At 42.0% G+C, this 23,851-nt stretch overlaps 1 protein-coding gene across 1 annotated transcript; it reads right to left on the bottom strand.

The window, feature by feature from the left end:
• Positions 1–378: 378 nt before the first annotated feature.
• PARL (presenilin associated rhomboid like) lies at positions 379–12,908 on the bottom strand. The gene is made up of 10 exons (XM_069023901.1): positions 12,828–12,908; positions 12,557–12,755; positions 11,704–11,844; positions 9,184–9,232; positions 7,815–7,910; positions 6,289–6,438; positions 5,856–5,926; positions 4,408–4,509; positions 2,484–2,581; positions 379–708 (listed from the first exon to the last, which is right to left on the bottom strand). Exons 1-10 carry the CDS (start codon positions 12,872–12,874, stop codon positions 591–593), a joined length of 1,071 nt encoding a protein of 356 aa, XP_068880002.1. The 5' UTR covers positions 12,875–12,908; the 3' UTR covers positions 379–590.
• Between the last annotated feature and the right edge of the window lie 10,943 nt (positions 12,909–23,851).

Below are 23,851 nucleotides of genomic sequence, written 5' to 3' on the forward strand. Positions count from 1 at the left end.
AAATAAATCTGGACCATTAAACCAGTACATAAGCCTTGGCAAACAATCCAGTATTGCTTCACTTATTTCAAGTTTCAAATCAAACAAGACCATTGCCTCATTTCATCCAATCTTTTCAACAATAAAAACACTGAACTTCACCATATTAGCCTTATTTAAATCCCACTTTCCTTCTAGGAAAGCACCTTGTATTATCAGGCAGGTATGAGTGGTGTGTGTGGTCCCTTAACGTCCTCAGTTTTGGAAATGTTTATCTTCCTAAGTATTAACCAATTGTACCCCATTTTATTTTTGTTTTTTTTTCTGAGAGAGAGTTAGGTCACTTAATTGAAAAACATGTTTTATTCCACCTTTAAAAAGGTAATGCAGACTATGACCTCAAAAAGCAATAGGATAAAAACCTTTATTGTTCCACTTTTGTCAGAGTTCATTTTCTATGGATATGCATTTTTGTAACATAATTTTGTTACATTAGAAACTTCAGCTCCTTAGAGGCTTAATGTGGAGTAGCAAAAAACCTTGAAAACCAATTCAATCCCATGTCTTCAAGTAAGATACCACTTGGGCACGAGGAATCTCTAGGATGAGAATCAGTTAGATTTTCCACCTCCTCCCTTTCCTGTGTTCTTTGTCCTCATTTCATGCCACGCTTTCACCAGTGGTTCTCTGTTCTTCCATATGAGCTCATGGCCGTAAGTCACATACCACCTGGGAAAGAAATAATAGTTAAACTTAACTGCAACTTCTCTCTGCATCTGAGGGAAAACAGGCTGAGCACTAAGACCAAGTAAATACTTAGTATAGAAGACAAGATGAACTAAGGCACAAAAAACAACATGCTTGGAAAATGACAGGTAAGCCACTTGTTCTCTTGACTCCAGTTAACTTTGTGTTCTTGTTTGCCTCAGTCCTGTGAATGCACAGTTTTCATGCCTTTAATTTCATGCTGTTGTGATTTCTACTAAGAGAGATGTAAAAAATTATCTCCACTTAAAAGACTGTTAAAACAGTTCTGTTGCTTGTGCTAATCCTTACTGACAACACCAAGGAAAAGTGTTCTTCTCCTATATAAATACAACTGCCCCATAAAGAACAACCATGTTCCATTCAAAATGAATTTTCTTCTATAAGCACCTAAAGATTATCAAAGTGTTCTAGCTTTGTTTATATTCACTGGTAATTATATATGCTAATACATGTATATCAACAGAAGTGATTAAGCAGTGGAGGTTTTGGTGGAGAGGCATGAGGGGAAGCAACCACGTGGAAATAGTTTGAGGGTTCTCTCACAAGCTGAACTCCACACCTGAGTCCTGAGGAACGAAAGCACTTTTCTTGAGCCAGCAGCCAGTGAACTGGCCATTCCAAATCATACAGCTGCTTTCTAAAGTGGGAAGTAATGTATAGAAAATACTTTGTCATTCAACATGTGTCCTAAATAAGGCCCTGTTTCAGGATGAAGTGACTAAAATCATCATTGAATAGAACAAACACGTAAAACATATGTGGGTGAGGAAAGCAAGAAACTTGCCAAGTCCAGAGCACTTTTACTGCGACTGCTATCTATCCTCTTTTAATATGTGAATCTGCATTACCAATGCAGGTTGTTCCTTCATTACAATGAACAAGCTGATACAGATACATCATGACAGAAAGCAGTTATGAATCAGCAAGACTACATCTGATGCATTTGTGATGCCAGAGAAGGGGAGAAAGGGAGACTGTACAGCACAGAGCTTATTGACACCAAAGTCAAGAAATAGGAAACAATTTGGTCTACAAACTGGTTTGCCTTTAAGTCTGGCCTAGTGAAATCTCAGGTAGGCTTTTCAAATGCCTACATAAAATATTAAAAAATGCACTTAGCAATAGATATGCAATTGGGTGGAAGGGGAAAAATTCAATGTAGTTCAAACATGGAACAATACAGAACTGTTTCCTACAAATTTGTTTCTAGTAGTTCTTACTAATTAGGAAGGCTCCCCACAAAGGCAATAAAGCAACACTGAGAAAACAGCACTAGAGGCTGCTCAAAGGAATTTGGCCTGAGCTTGTATTAACTCTGTAGCTCTCTCTAAATTGGCAATTAGAGGAAAAACACTGAGACAAAGATTTTTTTTAGCTCTTTAAAGTTATTTTAATTTGTCCATTCTGTGCTTTGTGAGAATCTTTTCTGCCCTGTGACTCTCTTCAATGTGCTGGCAAGAGCAGAACAGAGAAAACCAGCCCAGGTTATGGTTACGGGACCACCTAACATCTAATCCATGATTCTAAGGCAGTTCATCTCAATTCTTTCAGTTCTAAGTGTCTGTTAACAGTGTTTTCCATAAAATTTTACAGCACTAGAAGGGTAACAGTGACTTGTATTCATTGCTAGTTAAGACAACTTTGCAAAAAAACCCCCGCACTTCAGCAATATAGGAAGGGGGGAAAATATGGTATTAATTTAAAATACAGAACAGAGTCAGTAAATACAGACTTACATTCCAAAGAGAGCTCCCCCAAGGTGTGCAGCATGGTCAAAAAGTCTCCAGCCTAGAGCAAGCCCTGCAGTGTCAAATGCAATTATGGCTTTTAAAGCCTAGAAAGGAGAGAACATGGAACGGACAGGATCAGTCACAGCATAAAATGGCCAATGATAACAGTTTCCTGTTGTAGCACAGAGCAAAAATTTGGAGTCAGAAAACAGCCTATAAATTTTATATCAAAGCAATTACTGTAAAAAAAAAGTTTTAAAACAAGAGACTCAGTCTTCAGCTGTATTGTGCTGTCAAAATACAGATGTGAGCAGCTACAGAATAGTGCAGAATGTGTCTTTTTGAACACTCAGCCTCTTCCAGTCTTCATTTCTAAAGCTACAAATACATTCCAAACTTGAGCCAGGAGGAAATAGAAATTACTTGAAAGAGTACATGCTATAAAAGACACCACAAAAGATGCAATTGCAACATTCTCATTCTCTAATTCTGATGTAGCTTAGATTTATGTGCATCTGTGCTCCTGAACACAACCCTCTAGTGGATGGAACATGTGGGGCAGCATCGCTGTTATCTTATCTGATATAAACATTTGTTGGAAGGTAGAATATCCAGATGACAGTGAACAACTCCACAGCCAGAGCAGCATAAGCAATGGTGTACCATCTTCAGGAGACACAAAGCACCAGAACTGTCAATACACAAGGTTTTACTAAATGCCTCATTTCATAAAGACTGACAGATTTAACGCAAGGATGAAATAGTACTTTAGTCAGGATTTCTTTCCTTAAGCATAGGTGTTAGAATAGAAGCTCTATTGCTACATTGGCTTGTTTAATTTAAAAGCCCATTACAGTATAGGTAAGGTAGATTAAAGTAGTCTAAAGTTTAGATATACAATTACATAATAGGGCTACAATCATTCCACAGTATTGTTTATACTGCAGTAGCTGATATTGCTCGTTTTGCTGTTGCAATGAGCACTGCTCATGGCAATGCTCTCTGTGGCTCTGCCTGTACTTCTACCCTGGCCACTTCTTTTAAGAAAGATGCAGTTATAGGATAGCATGCAAAAAACAAAACCAAAAACCCCCAGGTCAACTCATGCAGAAGTGCAAGAAAAAACATGAAGGCTTCATCTAAGAATGTTTGTTCAAATCTGTAAGCTTCACTTACAAAAAGTAGTAAATCTCATGATCTTGGAATGACCTGGCTTAACTGCTTTAAGCAGTAAAACAACTTTAAGTAGTGGACCAAAGATGATTAACTTATTAAAGCAAGTTAAGATATACATGAGAAGCTTTTCTTAAACGTGGCAGTGGATCTGCATAAAAGAACTTAATGAAACAACAAAAAAAAAAGAGTCCCAGTACTACACACAAAGAAAAGTCTCAGTAGCCTACTTCTAATTCCAACAGTGTTCCTAAAGTATCAAAAGATGATATGCAAAAGAGGAGGCAAATATTCCTCCAGGGCTGGAATGCAATCTCCTGTAAGAAGTGAAATTCTCTGTTTCTCATCTTGATAAATTTTTCTTTAATGACCACGTACCAGTTTTACATCACCCTGTTTCAAGTGCTGCTATAAAAAATATCACTCATCAGAAAGAAGAGGATGTGTATGTAGGTTTCCTCAGACAGGTGAACCTGACCCCCTCCCAACTTCTTTCACCTCTTGGGATTAGATCTGAAACAGACCCATAGAGAATGGAATTCAGGATAATTCTGAATTCACCACACTCTGCTGTAATGACTGTGCTAGGCTGCAACAACTCAGGATTGGTCCCCAGGACTTCCATGACCCCTCTTCTCTTTCAAAATAAATTTAACAGCTTAGAAACACAGATGAAGAGGACACATGCTCAGATACTGAAAAGGTATGGGGAAAATGTTTTAAGAATAGCTTTTCTTTGAAGTTCAAAGGCACTTACACTTCCTGCTGTAAATGTGAACATCGGAAGAAGTATGATGGCCAGTTTTGCTTCTGGCATCTTCGTACACACGGCTGCAAGGACAGTCATTATAGCTCCTGACTGGAAATACAGGAAAACACATCAAAGCAAGCTAAGATGTTACATAAGGGAAAATACATTTTTCTGCATGTGAACCTGTTTTCCTTTGGGTTTTTATTTTCAAATGCAGCCCTGTGGTAAATCTCGAAGTACAAAGCACCACAGAAAAGTTCAGAATAAAAATAAAACATGACACCACTATTTAATTTCAGTATCTGAAATTATAAGTACTGGGGAAAAACATCCTTCAAATCCTCTTATATAATTAAGAAATAGTCACTCCTGAATTTAAGACAATGATTTATGTAAATGTGCTTTTTCCCAAGTAAACCCTAGAAATTTAACACTATTAATCTAGCACAGACATATCTGATGAAGGGAATCATTCTGAAGCTTGTACAAAACCAAGGAAAATAACAGACAGACAGAGACAAGAACCTTTTGTCAATGAAACAAGTAATTCCCTGGACTGTACTAAATTGACCATGGGCTTTTGTATCCCTGAAATAATCTCAGTGGAAAGGCTCTGAATGCAGTAAACTAATGCAATGTGTGGTAATTTCAGTAAGTTCAGATCAGTAAGACCAAGGAAAAGTAACTTGCTCCAGATGTAATTTATTCATAAGACAAAAGAACAACTCGCAGACAGCATTTCCAAAAATCCTAACCTCAGCACAGCTTAACAGTTTTTTCCGTTCCAATAGAATAATGAGAATCTAACTTTGGGCTTTTATCAGAATTATTTAGTATAGTAAGTTAAGCCTTTAAAACCTGGCAAATGTCTAGGTTAACCTCAAATTTAATGCAGGTTAAGCGTTTTAAAATGTTCCACTACTAAAAACACTTGGAAAGAACTGGCAGCTACTGGAGCTCCTCAGCCTGCCTCATATTGTTCATCGGGTGATACTTTTGGCAGGAGTGCTGCCCTTCCTGCACAGCATGCCCTACAACTTCTACTGGGATCACATGCTGAGTTTGATTGTCTGATTACATTACCTCTTTCTAAAGTATACTATTTTTAATTAGAGAAGACTGCTACACAATTATGAAATACCACTTCTGCAATAAGTTACATAACTGATCTGCTCAGGGACAAGAGGTCCTGCTGTTTAGGACTCATTTACAGCCCTCAGCATTAAGTGGTGTTAGTTCTGGGCAGCTGCTGCAGCAGAGGTAACAGATCTGAAGAACAGGCAAGTTGTTTCACAGGAGAACCAGTTTGTACCTGGTTCCTTGACTTTGGTAAAGCTTTCTAGTTTCCATTACCCCACATATACTCTTGGCTTTTAAGCAGCTTAAAGAATACAGCAGGCTTTCAAATTGGCTTCAAAGATCATTATCAGTCTCTCATATTCCAAGATACTTACAGCTCCAAGGGATGGTTCAAACCTTCCTGTGGCCATTTTAGCAACATAACTGACAAAAGTGGAGATAACCCCTGAAAAAGAGACATTACTACTGGAAATGATGGCAGCAATGCAGACAAGCATCAGAAAGTACAAATTAACTGTCATCTTTTGTCACGCAAATCTCAAGAGACTGTATTAAGAGCTGTTTTATTTTGGTAGTAAAGCAGGAATTAAAACCAGATACGGTTTTATCATCTTTCAAAGCCCGGTATGTTAAACCCACTAAAAATCTGTATGGCAGCAAAGTAGTACTGCATTTAGTATAAAGCAATGTGTGGGATTGAACAATGGCCATCTGTCATCATACATCTATTAACCAGGCACACACTTTACTTGTATGAACACATATTTATATTTTTTAAATGTTGTAAATATAAGTATTTAACATTACCAGCAGAAAGGTATACTGCAATGAACTGCTCACACCCGAGAAGAGAGACAATGCTGCTGGAAAAACTCCATAAAACATACATATTTGCTGCCATGTGGAAGAGAGAGAAGTGACTAAACGTAGAGAGCAGCATGGGAGAACACAGGGCTCCTACAAAAGAGAAAAGCAATGCACATAAAGAAGTCAGTATTTTCATTTGCTTCAACTTACACATCATGCAGACTACAAATTTATCAAGACACACTATAAACTAATTACGCTTAGATTCTCAAATACAAGCTATATGATAAACCCACCAATTTCAAATTCCAAGCAATGACTTTTGGAAAGGTAGAACATACACCCCAAAGATATGCAAGCAGCAATAACAGTCTTAGTTACCTACTGGGGATTGTTTCATAGAAAACATTTATCTTATGACATGTGTCCTATGCTTTGAAAGAGAAAAAAGGTATTTTATTTATATATGTATATGGTGAAAGATTTTTAATATATAAGCAGCCATATAAAATTAATTTGCAATGAAGATGAACTCAGAGAAAAAATAGTTTTTTCCTTTTTGAAAAAGCTACTATCTCTCCTCACTGAAACAGCAGCCTTGAAAATGCAAACAAGCCAATTAGCAGGTTTGAAGGTCAACTTTATTTAAAATAGGAGTGTTTGGGGTGACATGCTCAGATCTGGGTAGCAGATCTCTTTAGCTTTGGAGTGCATGGGGGAACTGGTTGAGTTTCCACATTTCCAGCAGAAATTAAGAGGATAGCAGGAAGTACCTTCCGACCACATTTTTGTCTCCTTGTCCCTTTAATTCTTTTCTCTGCTGTAGAAAGGAAACCCCATTTTTCTGCCATTAAGTATTACTGAAGCTTTTCCCTAGGTTAGTATCTTCAATACATTTCACACACAATGAAAGCCAAGTTGGTGCTTGGTTTGTTTGGGTTTTCTTAATGCAAGCCGAAGCACAGCTTTGAAACAAGGACTCTGTACACAACCTACAGACTAATGCTTGTCTATTAATGAAAGCACACATACATGTGACTGATGATGGTTCTATCTGCATCCCCCAGAACATTAAAGGAGGGAAACAGTCACATTTGAGTCTAGTTTATGAATGGCATTATGTAGTACAGTTTATTTTCCTCCTTTGCTGAGTGGCTTGATTTGCACTCTGTCCAAGAAAGCAGTTCGGCTGCTGTCACTGGGAAGAGTACCTCTCACCTTTATTCAGGTAGGAGCTGCATCCCACTGCATGCAGGAAAAGGCCAGATAGCAGGCAGTTTTGATATTACAATATTTATAAAAGCACCAGTTTTCTTTGTTTTAAAAAATCAGATCCATTACTCCTAACATTCTTCCCCTCAAGCCACTTCCTGCCTAGATGGAATGATGTGTTTGGGCATGACTGAGATTGCTTGTGGGTGATGGAGCTCTAAATAAGCCATATGCCACCTGAAGCTTCTGCAGTATGATCAGAAGTTCTATTACATCTCTGTGTAGGAAAGTCACCCAAATTATTGTTCACTTACTGGAGGATGGATTTGAGGTGAAATATGTAAACATAATCCGTCGCATGCCAGGCAGCCTCCACAAACAGAATACAAAGACATTTGCAGCTATAATACCTATTAAGAGGGGGAAAAAAAAGTATAAAAGCAAATTACGAATGTAATACACCATAATGCTTACTGAAAGCAAGTATATAAAAAGGCAGCTTGTAGGATTGTACTTTTTCTTCACAATCCCATTAAAAGCAAAATCCACTTCTTACTTTGTATACAGTTTAAAAAAAGCAATGAAAAATACTGAAAGCTACATTTATATAGTAGAAGTCTTTCAGAAATATGACATTTAATTGCAACCATTCTAACATACAGTGTAATGAATCCAGCAGTCCAGAAAGATCTGTGCTGAGAAGGTTCAAGCTACAGTTTCAAACTGCTATTCCATTGCAGAATCAATGAAACAGGAGCCAGTTAAAAGGTCCCATTTCCTGGCCCTCTTGTTGTTTATTCCCAAATGGCACCAATCTACTGCACACTTGAATTTAACTGCACACCTCACAGCCCCAGCACGATATCTGTATCACGACCTGACTTGCACAGTGAAGCAATTCAAAGCATTGTACAAAACTTCCTGGGATCACTTGTTAGTTGAGTGGTCTGAGATGATTTTGGCCTGAAACATTCAGCACTTATGCAATCTAGTCTTAAAACTGGAAGTTAACACTTCAAAGAGTTAGTAAGTTGGTTGAAATTTTTTTTCCAAAATGTAGAAAAGGTAAATGGCAGAGAAATAGCATTTAAGTAACCTTGTGCTAACAATTTGCTAATACAGATTCAGTAAATACCTAATGTAGAATATGTAACAGGAGATAGGGCTCAGCTATTGGATTTGAACCAAGTTCTCATCAATTTCATTTCACTCATTACATTTATCTTGGGGATTTCAACTGGCATTAGGCTAACCATTCAAAACTACATTATAACCAACGGAAAGCTCAAAGGCTAAGTCTTTGCTACTTTTCACATGTCATACTGCAAACATGTAACTATTAGGGAAGTTAATTTCCACAGTTCAGTGGAATATATACACCTATTTCTTCTAAAAGCATTTGCTGTTTTTCATAATTCTTGAGAAAAATATCTCTGGGGGAGGATTCTAGATAATCCTCCACACTCTCTCACACAGATGCATAGGAACTTTTTTTAAGGCATACAAAAAATAGTTTGTGAGAAGGAAGTGTAGCAGAAACAGGGTATGTGCAGGTGTAAATTTACATATGCTTTGTGCCCAACAACCTAAACATGGTATGAAAGCCATCTGTTTTAATATACTGTACCTGTTTGCCATATTTCTCTTCCTGTGAATGTCTAATACTTGTAAGCTAACACAAACCTGTCACAGTCCGCTGACCCTCAGTCAGGCTATTCCACCAGCTGTTAACCTGAAACAGAATTATTGTCCATCAATGCCACCATGAAGCATTTGCAATTTCAAAAACAGTCATGTAAGGTTGTAAGTTTTTAAGAATGGAAAGCATTTGTTTGAAATCTGTGAAGTAAATAGGTTTCAAGTTTTTTTTACTTCTGATTGCTTCAGCTGTTCAAGTTGACATTTCCTTACTGAAGAACAGCTATTTATCCTCCTTTTCATAAAATACCCCAATGTGGATGAAGAGTTTCTCCAAAAAGAATGGGGTTATATCCTTGTACACAACTCCAGTGGGTTTACCCTGCTTGCATTAAACAAAGATCTATCCCGTAATGCTGACTTTAGCAGATTAGCCAAAGATAGCATAAATCCTGCCTTGACTAAGCCTCACCCTAATGCTAACATCACACCACCCACCTTTGAGTGGTTCCACTTTTGTGCCAGGATCACTTTTGCAGAGATGGCTCACAAGATATGGAATCCATTCCCCCTTGCGTCCAGCTCACCCAGCCCTCCTCCAAGTTTAAAACCCCTGAAAAAAGTTTATTTTGAGCGCAGTCAGCCCACAGACAAATTGCACCCCCCTTTCCCTTCCTCAGCTTTTGTCATCATTTTGGACATATATTTTGTTGCTACCTTCCAACCATATTGATGGGGACAGTGTAATAAAAATTATCTGCAGGTTGGAGGGAGGGGATATAATGCTGTATGAAACAAAGTATTCACTATTTGATATCAGAGTAACAACTTCATTGCAGTTTTTTTTTTTTTAATTCTGTGGCAGAGGATATTCTTCAGTATAAGAACACAGAACAGACATGATTTTTCTAAAATACAAGGATTATACACCCTCAGAAACCACTGGGAGAATCCTCAACTCTTAGAAATAGAACTTAGCCACTGAAGAAGGGGATTGGGAGTTTAAGCCTATTAACAACAGGGCAGTTAAGTTTTTTTTTTTTTTGATAGCTAATCACCAGATCTTCCCCTTCAGGTTTTGAAGGCAAAAAAAAGTATAAAGGCACAATTATTTAAAAATATTAAGTGCTGATCATAATCTCCCCTGCAGTTCATATACACCAAGCAAGAAAGCATGCTAGGACAGAGGTAATTTTCTTTCTAGCAGCTTATACATGGTTCTGTAGTTTAGATTTTTGATCAAAACAGTACTGATGACACCCTAATGTTCTGTATTTTGGTGAATGGTATTTGTACAACATCAAGATCTTTTGCATTTCTCGCTCTGCTGCTGCAGGCTGCAACAGGCTGGAAGGGGACACAACCAAGCAGATGACCCAAACTAACCAAAGAGAGATCCCTACCAAATAACACCCTCCCTCAAAAGAGGGGATTTCAGGAAATTTAACGTATTTTTCTCATGAACTGGTTGGGCACTGGTCTTTCCACAGGAGATTGTGAGTGACGGCCTTTGCATCACTTGTTTTCTTCTCTCTTCTCACTAAACAAATTTTTGGTGATTGTTTTATCTTTATCCCCAAGTTTTCTTGCTTTTCTTCTCTGCCCAGCCCACTGGGGGTTTGTGGGGTCCATGAGCGAGGAGCTTCATGGAGCTCAGCTGCCAATCAGGGTTATCCCACATGCCCATTTCCACAGCAGTGCTGGTGTGCACAATATGCATTCGAAAAATAGCTCTTGCATATCCTATCCAGGATCCCGAGCCTCTCCAGCTCCACACTCAGACCTACTTCCCTTGGACAAGGAGACCTGAAAGAGTATCAAGCCTTGTCTATCACAAGCCATTAATAACCTTGAAACAAATGTGAATATACATGAATGATTACATTTGTTTTAAGTATACTTAATTAAAAACTAAATGACTGATACTTCTGGGATGCCAACTCAATTTATAACAAATCTTGCAGCATTTATTTTGTTCTTGCTGCCTAAACTTCAAAGTACTTGCATGGAAATGTCAGCTCTCAAAGTAAAAAAGCCCTCTAAAACCTTGTATTTTTATGGGTTTAGAGGCAGAAAATACAAATGCATTTGTAGCCAGAGCACTGAAAAGCCTTAAGCATAAGGTTGAGAATTTAATCTAGCTCTGTCCTCTGGGAATTCACGTTCACTTTTGAGAACACTTAAGATACAGCAAGAGCATTTGTTGGGGGGTTTTTTATGGTGAAACAGCAAATGGTACCTAGTTTAGATTAACAAATTCCTACTACTGACCTCTCTTTCCTGCATTTCTGGGTGAAGATATTTTTCTCTATTTTTTCCCACTATGACTTTTGCAGTGATATTGAGTTACAGTTTTCTAGAACTAATTTTATCAGTTTTCCTTGTAAGTCAACTATCTACTGTAATTTGTTGAGAACCCAGTATTTCTCCAAGTTCCACATCAGAAAACCAGGACAAGTATCTGTTGTACAAACGGTGCTTGCACCAGAGGAGAGATGAGGCTGTGCCTCGCGCTCCTGCAGGGATCCACCCCTGTGCGAGCAGCCCGGGCTTGGCTCCGTGTACCTGCTTTCTGAAGTCGCCTCTCTTCTGCGGCCGCATTTTATCCATCCAGTCCGCTCGAGCTTCCTCAAAGTAGGTCTGGACGCGCGACTTGAGCGACTCATACTGCCAGATGGCGGCGGACCCGAAGGCCGAGCCTGTGAACTGGGCGATACCAGTGAAGGCTCAGTGACCGCTCCATCTCGGGCTAATGCCACACGCCGAGCCGGCTGCTCGGCCCCGACCGGTGCAAGCACGGCAACGGGAGCTGCGGCTGCGCTGACCAGCGGGACTCACAGAATCACGGAGTCCTTAAGGCTGGAAAACACCTTTAAAATCATAAGTCCAAATGTCAAGCCAGCACCACCACTGACTTCGCCATGCCCTCAAGTGCCATATTCACGTGTTTTTTGAACACTTTCAGGGATGGTGACTCCACCACTGCTCTGGGCAGCCTGTTCCAACGCCTTACAAGCCTTTCTGTTTTGTTTTTTTGGATTTTTTTCTAGTATCTAATCTAAATCTCTCCTGGTGCAACTTGAGGCCATTTCCTCAGGTTTACTGAATGCTCAGTTGCAGGGGGTGATGCTTTATCAAGAAAGTTCACAAACAAAATTGGTCAATGAAATAATTAAGTTCACTGAAATGAAATGAAACTGGGATACCTTTACAATATTCCCATTGATTTAGTTGAAGTTACTTTCTATTATCTCTGTACAATGCCACAGCATTTGGCCAACAACCTTGCGTTAACTTTGACTTACTGAGAAGCGAAGCCCGGAAAAGAAGAATTCCCGTGAGACAGATGGAATATGCTCCTTGCCGACCCGCTCTCCCCCCAGCCGGGCACAGCACCCGGCCCGCAGGAGCCACTTACCCCTACGGCGAACAAGAGCGGCTTGACCAGGCGGCGCGGCGAGGGGCGGCCGGTGGCCGTGGTGGGCGACGGCGGGCAGAGGCTGCGGCGCGGGGGTGGCGGGACGGGCCGCGCCTCGGCGGCGGCTGCCGGGGGCTCCTCGGGCCGCGGCCGCGCCCGGCGGAAACCCCGCCGCGGCTGCAGCAGTAGCACCGCCAGCCTGCGGGGGAAACACGCGAACCGTCAGCACCGCCCGCCCCAGCTGCCCCTCCCCGCCCCGTCCCGGCGGTACCTGTGCGGCCGCGGGCCCCCGGCGCGGGCCCAGCACCGCCACGCCATGTTGGCGCCTCCCCGAGCGCTTCCGGGGCAGCCGGGCGACATCTTCCCGCCGATGGCGGGGGAGCCTCTCGGTCACCGCATGGGCAGGCGCGGCTCCCCGCGGCTCCTGGGGCCGCTCCGCACAGGGGTGGATGGCCACCCGCGCGGCTCCCGGTGCCGCTGCCGGGGCACAGCGGGCAGCGCCGGCGGGTCGGAGCCCTCCCGGGGCCGCCATGTCGGGTGGGTGGTGCCCGCTCTGCCGCCATGATGAGCGTGGCAGAGCCTTCACCGCCACGGCCCCCTTGGCGCGCGGCGCTGGCGCCGTGAAACCAGGGGCTGCTGTTGTAATAAATGAATTGGTTTCAGGGTGTTGGTTATTGCTGTTTGGGTGGGATGTAGAAGAGGGGAGCTGAGAGTGGAATAGATGGACATGTTAATTGAAGGGAAGTTGCGAGACTGTACGGGTGTAATGCTGGAATGTAGCCACTGGATGGGGATATAACAAGGACCCAATGGGTTTAACAGAAGGAACTTTCTAGTACGTTGCTTCGTAGGGTACAAGGGATGAGGACGATGCCCTAGACTGTGATTGGAGAACGAGCCAACCAATGCAGTGGACTTGTTTGAAAATGATTGGTGAGGAATGCACGGAGGTATAGACCAACCAGGGAACAGGAAAGGGACCAATCAGCACGAGGATTGAGAAATGCACCAGTCCGGTGGCACCAGAGCCTTTAAAAGCTACCGGCACCCAGGGGGCGGGGGGGATGCGCCTGCGGCCCTTGGGGTCCAAGGGCGCGGTCAGTGGGTCTCACTGTCTCGTTGGAGCATTGTTTTGTTCTGGCTTGTCGCGCAGAGCCTGGGCTTATCCTGGGTTCCCACTCTCAGCAGTTAACAAATAAACGCGTTGACTTTTCCTGTAAAAGTCTTTGTCTCGTTTACAACAATTCTGGGAGGCTCGTCCGGGTAGGCCACGCCCCCTGGGCGGTCCCGAGGAAGGACGAGTCCAGAGAAGACGTGTTTGGCCGATTTTTGCCACCCGGAGTTGTGGATTTCTTCGAGACCGTGGAGGGGCAGCTGGCTTTCCTGGGTAACGGCTGAGAGCACGACAACCCAGAAGGGGGAGAGCCCTCTGAGAGGGAGCGGGGCTTGCAGATACGCAGGTCAGTATTGCGAGTGGGGTGAGGCATAAGGGGGTGCGAGTGTGTGTGTTAGGGCGGCTGGTTGGAGCGGGGGCTGCGTGGAGCAGGCTCCCGGAGCGAATGTGGAAGCGAGTGTGGACGAGCGAGTGTGGTACCCTTAGGGACCCCAGGGAGGGGGAGACGGGGGAGTAGTTCCTTTTTGCCGCCCTTACCCATGTAGGCTCCCGTTCTTTCGCGGTTGGAGGCTCCGAGGGGTGGCTTGGCACTGGGTGTGAGGGCTGCTGGACTCTCGGGTGGGGCACCGGCGCACACGGTGAGATCCCAACGAGGCGGGGAGCACAGTAGCCTCACCGGCCACGGCTGCCTGGAGGGCAGTTCCTCAGGGCAGATCAGAGGGAGATCTGGCACCCGGGGAGCTAGGACCCTTGAGGTTGGAGGTTGATAACTTCTGCCCGGAGACCATCGGGTCCGTGTGGCTGCCGGGCAGGGGATTGGCCCTTCTCGGGAAGGGTAAGGTACCCAACCCAAGGAGGATTAGGACCTCGAGCTAGGGATCCCGAGTGTGGATTCACAAGGGGGGAAGTTTCTCACGGCGCCTCAAGCTGGTAATCCTGTGTGCAGGGGATTCGTTGAGGGAGTGAGAAAAATTCCTCGCAACGCGGTGACAAGAGCGAGGCCACTGGTTGTGAGAAGCTGCCTCATTCAATAGGAGTGAGAGGGAGGTATTAGAACCTGCCAAAATAGGGATAAGTTTTATTTTTGTTATATATATATGTTTAAGTAATTTTATCTTTTAATTTGGAATCCAAGACTACTTGGGTGTATTCTGTTAGTAATATTTGTTATATCTAAATACTTTTTTTATAACTTTTTATCAGTGATATGCATATTAATTTTTTGGGGGTGGGGGGGGGAGAGATTGATTTGGTCGCGTGATTGCAGGAGGCTTGATAGGCGAGGTCCTGAGGTGAGGTTCATCCAATAGTCCTCAGGCCGTCTATTAAGGAGAGAGTGTATGAATGTAAAATACTTGGTTTGTGTAGGTGCTTTTATTTGTTTTGGAGTGTATTATACGTGGATAGGGTTGTGTATTTGTGTTAGAGTGAGCTTGTCAGTATGGTGTCAGGATTTTATGTATTTCTTCAAATATAAGAAGGTTTTAAATGGCAGAGTTGTTGAGGTGTTGTTGGTAACTTCACTGGAGCGATCAGGGCTTGGTAAAAGATGTCTTAATTCTAGAGAAAGTTCTCACGACAGCTAACGAGGGCCATCGTAAAATTTGTGGAACGCCCCTAAGGGGTGGTGTTGGAAGTTACGGAAGGAGAGGGGCTGGAAAACTTTAGGGTCCACTCAGTTTCTAGTAACCTTTGAGGCTTGTTTATATTCTCACGGTATTTTCCCACGGGCCGCCATTTTTTTTTTTTAGTTCCCACGATCTCTTTGAGGTTTCTACACATAGGTTTTATTCTGTTTCTTTCCTGCATTATTGAGATACCTTGGGTTAGCATTCTAGACCAGCAGTCTTATTAGGTTTCCATATTAACGAATTAATTTAAATATAAGACTTGAATTATTTTGGTAATTCATTAAATATTTAAATTATAATCCAATTATTATATTAAGGAATTAATTTAAATATAAGACTTGAATTATTTTGTTAATTCATTAAATATCCAAATTTTAATCCAATTATTACTGAATCATGGGTCAGTGTGCAGGGAAGAATTCCTGGAAGTCAAAGAAGGAAAAGAACAAGATAAAAGGCATTCCTCCCAACAGTCCCTTGGGGGAAATGCTGGAACATTGGGACACTGATGATAATTTAAAGAAATTAGATAAAATAAAAATGATAAAATACAGTGTTGAGATTTGGTCAAAGGAGACGATTCAAGAAGGACCTGTTTATTGGCCCTGGTATGGATCTAAAGAAAAATGGTTATGTGTACCTTTAAATAAATATATTAATCTAAAGGAGTCCCAAGATGAGGAGGAGGTTCAATATGCAGCTTGCTGGTTAGAAAATGAGATTTGGGACAAAAAGATAAGAGTGTACAAAATGGAAAAAGAGGTAAAAAGAAAAAGAGGAAAACCCTAAGAGGGAATGGGATCCTTTAGATCACCTCCCACCTCCCTCTCCACCAACATCACCTATAGTTCACTCTCGTACCCCTCCAGTACCCCCTTCTAGTCAACCAGTACCACTGCCCGCACCTCCACCTACACCTCAGCTTCCTCCCGTATGTAATAATCTAGAACCCAAAACCCCAATTGTCCGCCTGACACCGTTCCCCACTCCTTTTGCAGTCCAGCCTTATTCTTAAGATCCGTCTTTAATATCTCAGCGTCGCCCTGTGTCCCTTATTACACTTCCAGCATTTCAGTCTGTTCCCTTTAGTTTCTCTTTGATGTCTCAGTCACCTGCTGAGGAACCGGTTCCTAGTAAAGGAACTGAACAGGGAGGGGGATGGACTCCAAGGTTCTCGAGGAGTTGATGGACATTGTTGTTGTAGGAATGCAGAAATAGAGAAACAGGAAAAATCAGAAGGGAGCTCAAATCAGCACAATTGTAACACTCGGTCTCAAGCAAAAAGGTGTCAGTCCAAGGAAGAAGTAGTGGAGAAATTGTTGTCACTGAGACAGGTACCCATGGGGGGTGCTAGGGGAGGAATTGGGTTTGTAAATGCACCATTAACAGCTTCTGAGGTCAGGAACTTTAAAAAAATAAAAGAGTTTATTAGAAGACCCTATAGGGATATCAAATCAGCCGGACCAATTTCTAGGATCTAGTATATATACATGGGAGGAATTAAACTCTATTTTGGGTATCCTTTTCTCCTCGGAAGAGATCCAATTAATACATGCAGCAGGGTTGAGAATCTGGGAAAGGGAAAACAGGATTGGTCCCTGAGGGGAGGAAAAGATGCCAAATAATCAATTGGGATCCTAATGAGGAGCTGGGGAGAAGAAATAGGAGAGACTATAGATTTTTGATAGTAAGGGGAATACGAGAAGCAGTTCCTAGGACAAGTAATGCCAGGCTAGCTGTTGATAGCCAAAAGGAGAAGGATGAGACACCTAGTGCATGGTTGGAAAGGTTAAAAAGAAACTTTCAGTTGTATTCGAGTGTTGATCCAGAAAGTCCAGAGGGACAAATATTGGTAAAGATACAGTTTGTAGCCAGGGCGTGGACTGATATTTGGAGGAAATTAGAGAAGACAGATGACTGGCAGGAAAGGGGCCTTTATGAACTGTTGAGGGAGGCACAAAAGGTGTATTTAAGGAGAGAGAAAGAAAAGACTTCAGACAAAAGCAAAGATTATGGTGGCTATAGCAAAAGAGAGTGTAGGAGCTGGGAGGGAAGAGTCAAAAGGAGAAGCAGAGGAAAAAGGAGGGCCAAACAAGTGGAGAAAACCACCCTGGGGTGAGATAGTTTGTTACTATTACAAAGAAAAGAGTCACAAAGATTCTGCAAAAAGCGGCAAATGGACGAGGCAATCGCAAAAGAACAGGACATGCTAGAGAGGGTTTTAAAAGGAGATGATATGGGGTGTTAGGGGCTCTACACTCTGGGGGAGGAGATTGGACATCAGATGGAGCCCCTGGTAAATTTAGAATCCCCGGAGTGAAGAATTTGAGTTTTTAGTTGACACTGGAGCAGATAGGTCATGTGTTTCAAAGCTTCCAGCGGGGTGTAAATTGAGTAATCAAAAACGTAAAGTAAACGGTGCTAAAAATGACCTATTTGATGTATTTATTATAGAATAAGTACAAGTAAAAGGAAATTCTGGAGAGGGATGTGTAAACTTGTTGTGCATACCTAAGTTAGGGTGCAGCCTCTTGGGTCGAGACTTGCAGGTACAATGAAGAATAGGTGTGGTGCCAGAAGAATGGCTCATGGTAGCAAGGATAATGATGCTAAGGCAAGAAGATGAAGAGGCGATAGACCCGAGAGTATGGGTGGAAGGAGGGGGTCATGGACTGTTGGATATTTCTCCCATAGAGATTAGAATGAAACCAAATATACCACCAATAAGAGTAAAACAATACCCAGTTTCAGCAGAGGGAAAACAGGGACTGACAGCAGTGATTAAAGACTTGATCAAAGATGGAATTCTGGAACCATGCATGTCTCCGAATAATACCCCAATATTACCAGTAAAAAACCAAGATGGTATGTATAGATTGGTGCAAGATTTAAGGGAAGTGAATAAACTATTGCACGGTATCCGGTAGTAACTAACCTGTACACTTTGTTAAGTAAGGTACCAGCCAGACATGAGTGGTTCAGTGTCATGGATTTGAAAGATGCCTTTTGGGCTTGCCCACTGGGAAGGGAAAGTCAAGGGTGGTTTGCCTTTGAATGGCAAGATGAAGATACAGGAAGGAAACAGCAATTGCAGTGGACTAGACTACTACCTCAAGGGTTTACTGAGTCCCCAAATCTATTTGGTCAGGCTTTGGAGGGAATATTGCAGCAGTTCATACCCATAGGAGAAGTACAGATTTTGCAGTATGTTGATGATTTATTAGTTTCAGGGGAACTGAAAGAAGTCCAGGGGACAACAATTTAGTTATTAAACTTCCTAGGGGGGAAAGGGCTAAAGGTTTCAAAAAAGAAATTGCAGTTCGTAGAGCTTGAAGTAAAATATTTGGGTCATTTAATTGGAAAGGGTTGTAAGAAGTTGGACTCAAGTCGTATACAAGGGATATTATCGTTGCCAGCTCCACAGACTAAGAGAGATGTAAGGAAGTTATTTGGACTAATTGGTTATTGTAAATTATGGATTGATAGACACACAGAATTGGTAAAATTTTTGTATGAGAAATTAGTAGGAGATGAGCCTATAAATTGGAATGAGAGTGATGAAGAGAAACTAAAAATGTTAAAAGAAAAGTTGATGACTGCTCCAGTGTTAAGCTTGCCTGATTTAAGAAAGTTGTTTGAGTTATTTGTAAATGTAGAACAAGGAGTGGCTTATGGAGTTCTGGTACAGGAATGGTGTGGAGTTAGGAAACCGACTGCATATATATCCAAGTTGTTAGATCCAGTTGTCAGAGGGTGGCCAACATGTCTCCAAGCAGTAGCGGCTACTGTAACCCTAGCTGAAGAAGGCTATAAGCTGACCTTTAGGAATAAAATTATAACATATACCCCACATGATTTAAAAGCCATATTAAGTAAGAGAGCCAGTCAATGGATATCAGACAGCCGACTTCTAAAGTATGAATTAATTTTAAATAATATTGAAAACCTGGAATTGGCTACCACAAGAGTTCAGAACCCTGCCCAGTTTTTGTATGGAGAACCAGAAGACACATTAGAACATAGGTGTCTTGAAACCATCGATTTACAGACAAAGACAAGAGAAGACCTATTGGAGCTCCCCTTAACTGAAGGAGAAATCCTATTTGTGGATGGCTCCTCTAAAGTGGTGGAAGGAAAATGAGTATCAGGATATGCAGTGATTGATGGAAAAAACATGATAATTATAGAAAAAGGAAAGCTCCCTGCTAAATGGTCAACCTAATGCTGTGAGATTTATGCTTTATTAAGAGGTTTACAATGGCTTAATTATAAAAGGTGGACTATTTATACAGATTCTAAGTATGTTTATGGAGTAGTACATACTTTTGGGAAAATTTGGACAGAGAGGGGATTTGTAAATTCAAAAGGGAAGACCTTGACTCATGAAAGCCTAATTAAGGAAGTGTTAGAGGCCTTAAAAGGTCCTTTAGAAGTGGCAGTAGTCCATGTTAGAGAACATCAGAAGGGAAACTCACTGGAAATAAGAGAGAATAACCTAGCAGATCAAGTAGCAAAGAAAGCTGCTATGGATGACAATGGAAGAGTTTTTCATTTAGTGGATCTGAGTGACAAAAATGATAAAGATAATAAAGAGATTCCAATTTTTAGTGAGAAAGAACAAGAAGAGTTACGGAGACATGGTGCTGTTAAGAACGAAAAGGGAGAATGGAGAATGCCAGACGGGAGACAGGTTTTAAACAAGGCGCCGATTAGAAAGATACCAGAGAATTGACATGCCTCGACCCACTGGGGAACCCAAGCATTGTCTGACCATTTTCTGCGAGTGTATGTATGTATTGGAACTTTTGAAATTGCTGAGGTAATCACAAGAGGTTGCATGATTTGTCAAAAGATAAATAAAGAGGTGGTGAGAACAATGCCGTTAGGAGGGAGAGAGTTGGCAAGAAGACCCTTTCAGAACATTCAAGTAGATTTCACAGAGTTACCATGAATACAGAGATGGCAGTATCTATTAGTTATAGTAGATCATTTAACTCATTGGGTCGAGGCATACCCAACTGCAAGGGCGACAGCAGAAGTGGTTAGCAAAATTTTGCTAGAACAGATGATACCAAGATATGGGGTACTAAATACCATTGATTGGGACAGGGGCCCACATTCTACAGCAAAGGTCTTATATCAAATAACTGATGCCTTGAGTATTACATGGAGCCTACATACCCCATGGAGACCACAGAGTTCTGGGAGGGTGGAAAGGATGAACCAAACATTAAAAATAGCCCTTACAAAGTTAATGGAAGAAACGAAGATGAGTTGGTTAAAGTGTCTCCCTTTGGCCTTAATGAGGATAAGGACAAAACCTAGAGCAGATATAGGTGTTTCTCCATATAAGATGATGTTTGGTTTACCCTTTTTAACCACATCAGATAACATCAGGACCTATGAGGAAGGAGAGCAGAGTGTAAGAAAGTTTGTACTAATGATTACCAGCACTTCAAAAGAGCTGCGACAGAAAGGATATCTTCCCCAGGCTACACCCATTGATTTTAACATCCATACGTTCCAACCTGGCGACTGGGTTCTAATCAAAACTTGGAAGGAACAACCATTAACTCCCAAGTGGGAAGGATCTTTTCAAGTCTTATTAACCACAGAAACTGCAGTGAGGACACAAGAGAGGGTGGACCCAGGTTTCCAGAGTAAAAGGACCGGTGCCAGCTCCGACCGAATGGACAGCGGTGGGAACGATGGACACTAAGTTGACTCTAAAGAAAAAGCCACCAGAGAAATTATGAGGTTTTTAACAGTTTAAAAGGAGTTACTAAACTATTTATAAAGTTGTTAATCATTAATTTATGTAGATTTTAAGACTTACAGATTTTTAAAGTTTGAAATGTAATTGCTGAACAACTATTTGATAAAACCTGTTTTAATATTTGGTATTTCTTATTACAGATCCTAAAGTTTGAAGAATAGAGCATCTTCCCATGCACCTAGTAATTTGACCCTAAAAAGGAAAAGAGAAAACAAGTGGATACAAGGAGGGAAGTGAGTTACTGCAACGAGAGAGTGATTGAAGTTGGTAAGAACACCGTGGGTGGAAAAAGAAGGGGGGCAAGACCAGATCAGGCTGCACTCTTGCCACAGAGAGTTGTAGATCCTCTGGAAAAAGCCGAGGGGAGACATGGGTGGTAGAGTGCCCTGTACCAGACCCCTGCCAGTAGTGGCTCTCCTCATGATAACCAGCCAAGGAGGAGAAGCAAAGCCCTGCGACAAGTGTTAGTACCCTCTGTATGCAGGAGACGCTCGGACGGCCGTCCTCAGGACCCATACTAACCCCAGCCCTTCTTGTATTAACTTTTCACAGCTAAGTACTTGTACAGAGGACAGAAAAACCTATTGGATTTTCGAAAATGTAGCAAAATTTAAACAAAGATTGCTGGGAGAACGCGCTATGAGAGAAAAATGGATCTGTTCTGAAAAAAGACTCAGAGCAAGGGGTAAAAGTGTATGAACCAGACTTGATTAGAGAAAAATAAAAGGGGTAATAAAGAAGGGACCTGAAATCCATATGTTGGGAGGGAAAAACCTATTCTTAGACCTAGTAGAAAAGATAAGCCATGAATTTAATATTACTGACTGTTGGATTTGTGGAGACACTCAGATGGCAGAAGTCTGGCCATGGGAAGGGATTGCTCTGAATCCACAGGAAACATTAAAATCACTGGAAAAGGAAGCGCTTGGGCCTGACGAAAGGAATGAAGAGGAGGTGTGGAGTTTAAGATCTGAAAGTGATTGGAGAAGAGTGTTTATGGAGACGAGGTCCTAAATACATGGTCTGTGTGGGTGAGCTGTCTGTCCTGCAAAAGGTACTTTGTAACCAATAGTACTAACAAATGGTGGATTCCCTGGGCTTCAGAATTGTATTGGGCAACAAAACAAAAACCAGGCTGCTCCCATATTGAGCGAGAGAAATTATTTGAGTGTATTACCAAAGAACCCAATCCCAGCTTTCAAAATTTTGGAATAAAGGTGGTATTAATAGAATGAAACCCCCCGGATTCTGGAGAGCCCCAAAAGGACTCTTCTGGCTGTGTGGAAAAAGAGCTTATGTGATGTTAATGGAAGGTTGGGCTGGAAGTTGCACATTGGGCATCATCCAACCATCTTTCTTTCTACTCCCACGAATTGAGGGACAACACTTGGGAGTACCCCTCTGTGATGGAGGGAGATTCAAATAGGAGGGACTCAGAAATGGGGAGAGGATGAATGGCCCCCAGAGAGAATTATAGCTACCTATGGCCCCGCTACTTGGGCCCAAGATGGGTCAAGTGCATGCCATCTATATGCTAAATTGAATTATTTGCCTACAAGCGTTAGTAGAGATCATATCTAATCAGTCTACTCTCACTATTGATTTACTTTCAGCCCAATCCCATCAGATGAGAACTATGATTTATCAGAACCGGTTGGCACTGGATTATTTATTAGCAGAGGAAGGGGGAGTGTATGGAGAATTTAACTCATCAGAATGCTGTGTCAAAATAGATGACCATAGTGAGACTATCAAAAATACAAGTATTAGGAAGTTGGCACATGTTCCTGTCCAGAAATGGACCCCATTATTTAAAGCAAACTGGTGGGATAACCTTTTGGGCGGAGGGTGGTGGAGAAAAGTTTTATTGATTGCTGGAGGTGCTTTAATGAGCATTATTTTCCTTCCATGTGTGATCCCTTGTCTAATTCGGATGATTACGAGTATTGTGCAAAGTTCCATTGAAAAGTTAAGGGATGAGAAGATTAAAAAGATCAGGATGATGAGAACAGAAAAGCAAGAGGCAACCCCAAAAACAGCAAAGGAAACTTATGAGAAGTACCAAAAACTACAAAAAATACATCAAGTTTATGACGACACAATTTAATTTTTGAATAATTGATGCGGGCCAGAGCCTGATCAAAGCTTTAGGGGGGGAGTTGTAATAAATGAATTGGTTTCAGGGTGTTGGTTATTGCTGTTTGGGTGGGATGTAGAAGAGGGGAGCTGAGAGTGGAATAGATGGACATGTTAATTGAAGGGAAGTTGCGAGACTGTACGGGTGTAATGCTGGAATGTAGCCACTGGATGGGGATATAACAAGGACCCAATGGGTTTAACAGAAGGAACTTTCTAGTACGTTGCTTCGTAGGGTACAAGGGATGAGGACGATGCCCTAGACTGTGATTGGAGAACGAGCCAACCAATGCAGTGGACTTGTTTGAAAATGATTGGTGAGGAATGCACGGAGGTATAGACCAACCAGGGAACAGGAAAGGGACCAATCAGCACGAGGATTGAGAAATGCACCAGTCCGGTGGCACCAGAGCCTTTAAAAGCTACCGGCACCCAGGGGGCGGGGGGGATGCGCCTGCGGCCCTTGGGGTCCAAGGGAGCGGTCAGTGGGTCTCACTGTCTCGTTGGAGCATTGTTTTGTTCTGGCTTGTCGCGCAGAGCCTGGGCTTATCCTGGGTTCCCACTCTCAGCAGTTAACAAATAAATGCGTTGACTTTTCCTGTAAAAGTCTTTGTCTCGTTTACAACAGCTGTGATTTC

Source organism: Aphelocoma coerulescens, chromosome 9 (assembly GCF_041296385.1).
Source record: "Aphelocoma coerulescens isolate FSJ_1873_10779 chromosome 9, UR_Acoe_1.0, whole genome shotgun sequence".
Classification (NCBI taxonomy): Eukaryota; Metazoa; Chordata; class Aves; order Passeriformes; family Corvidae; genus Aphelocoma; species Aphelocoma coerulescens.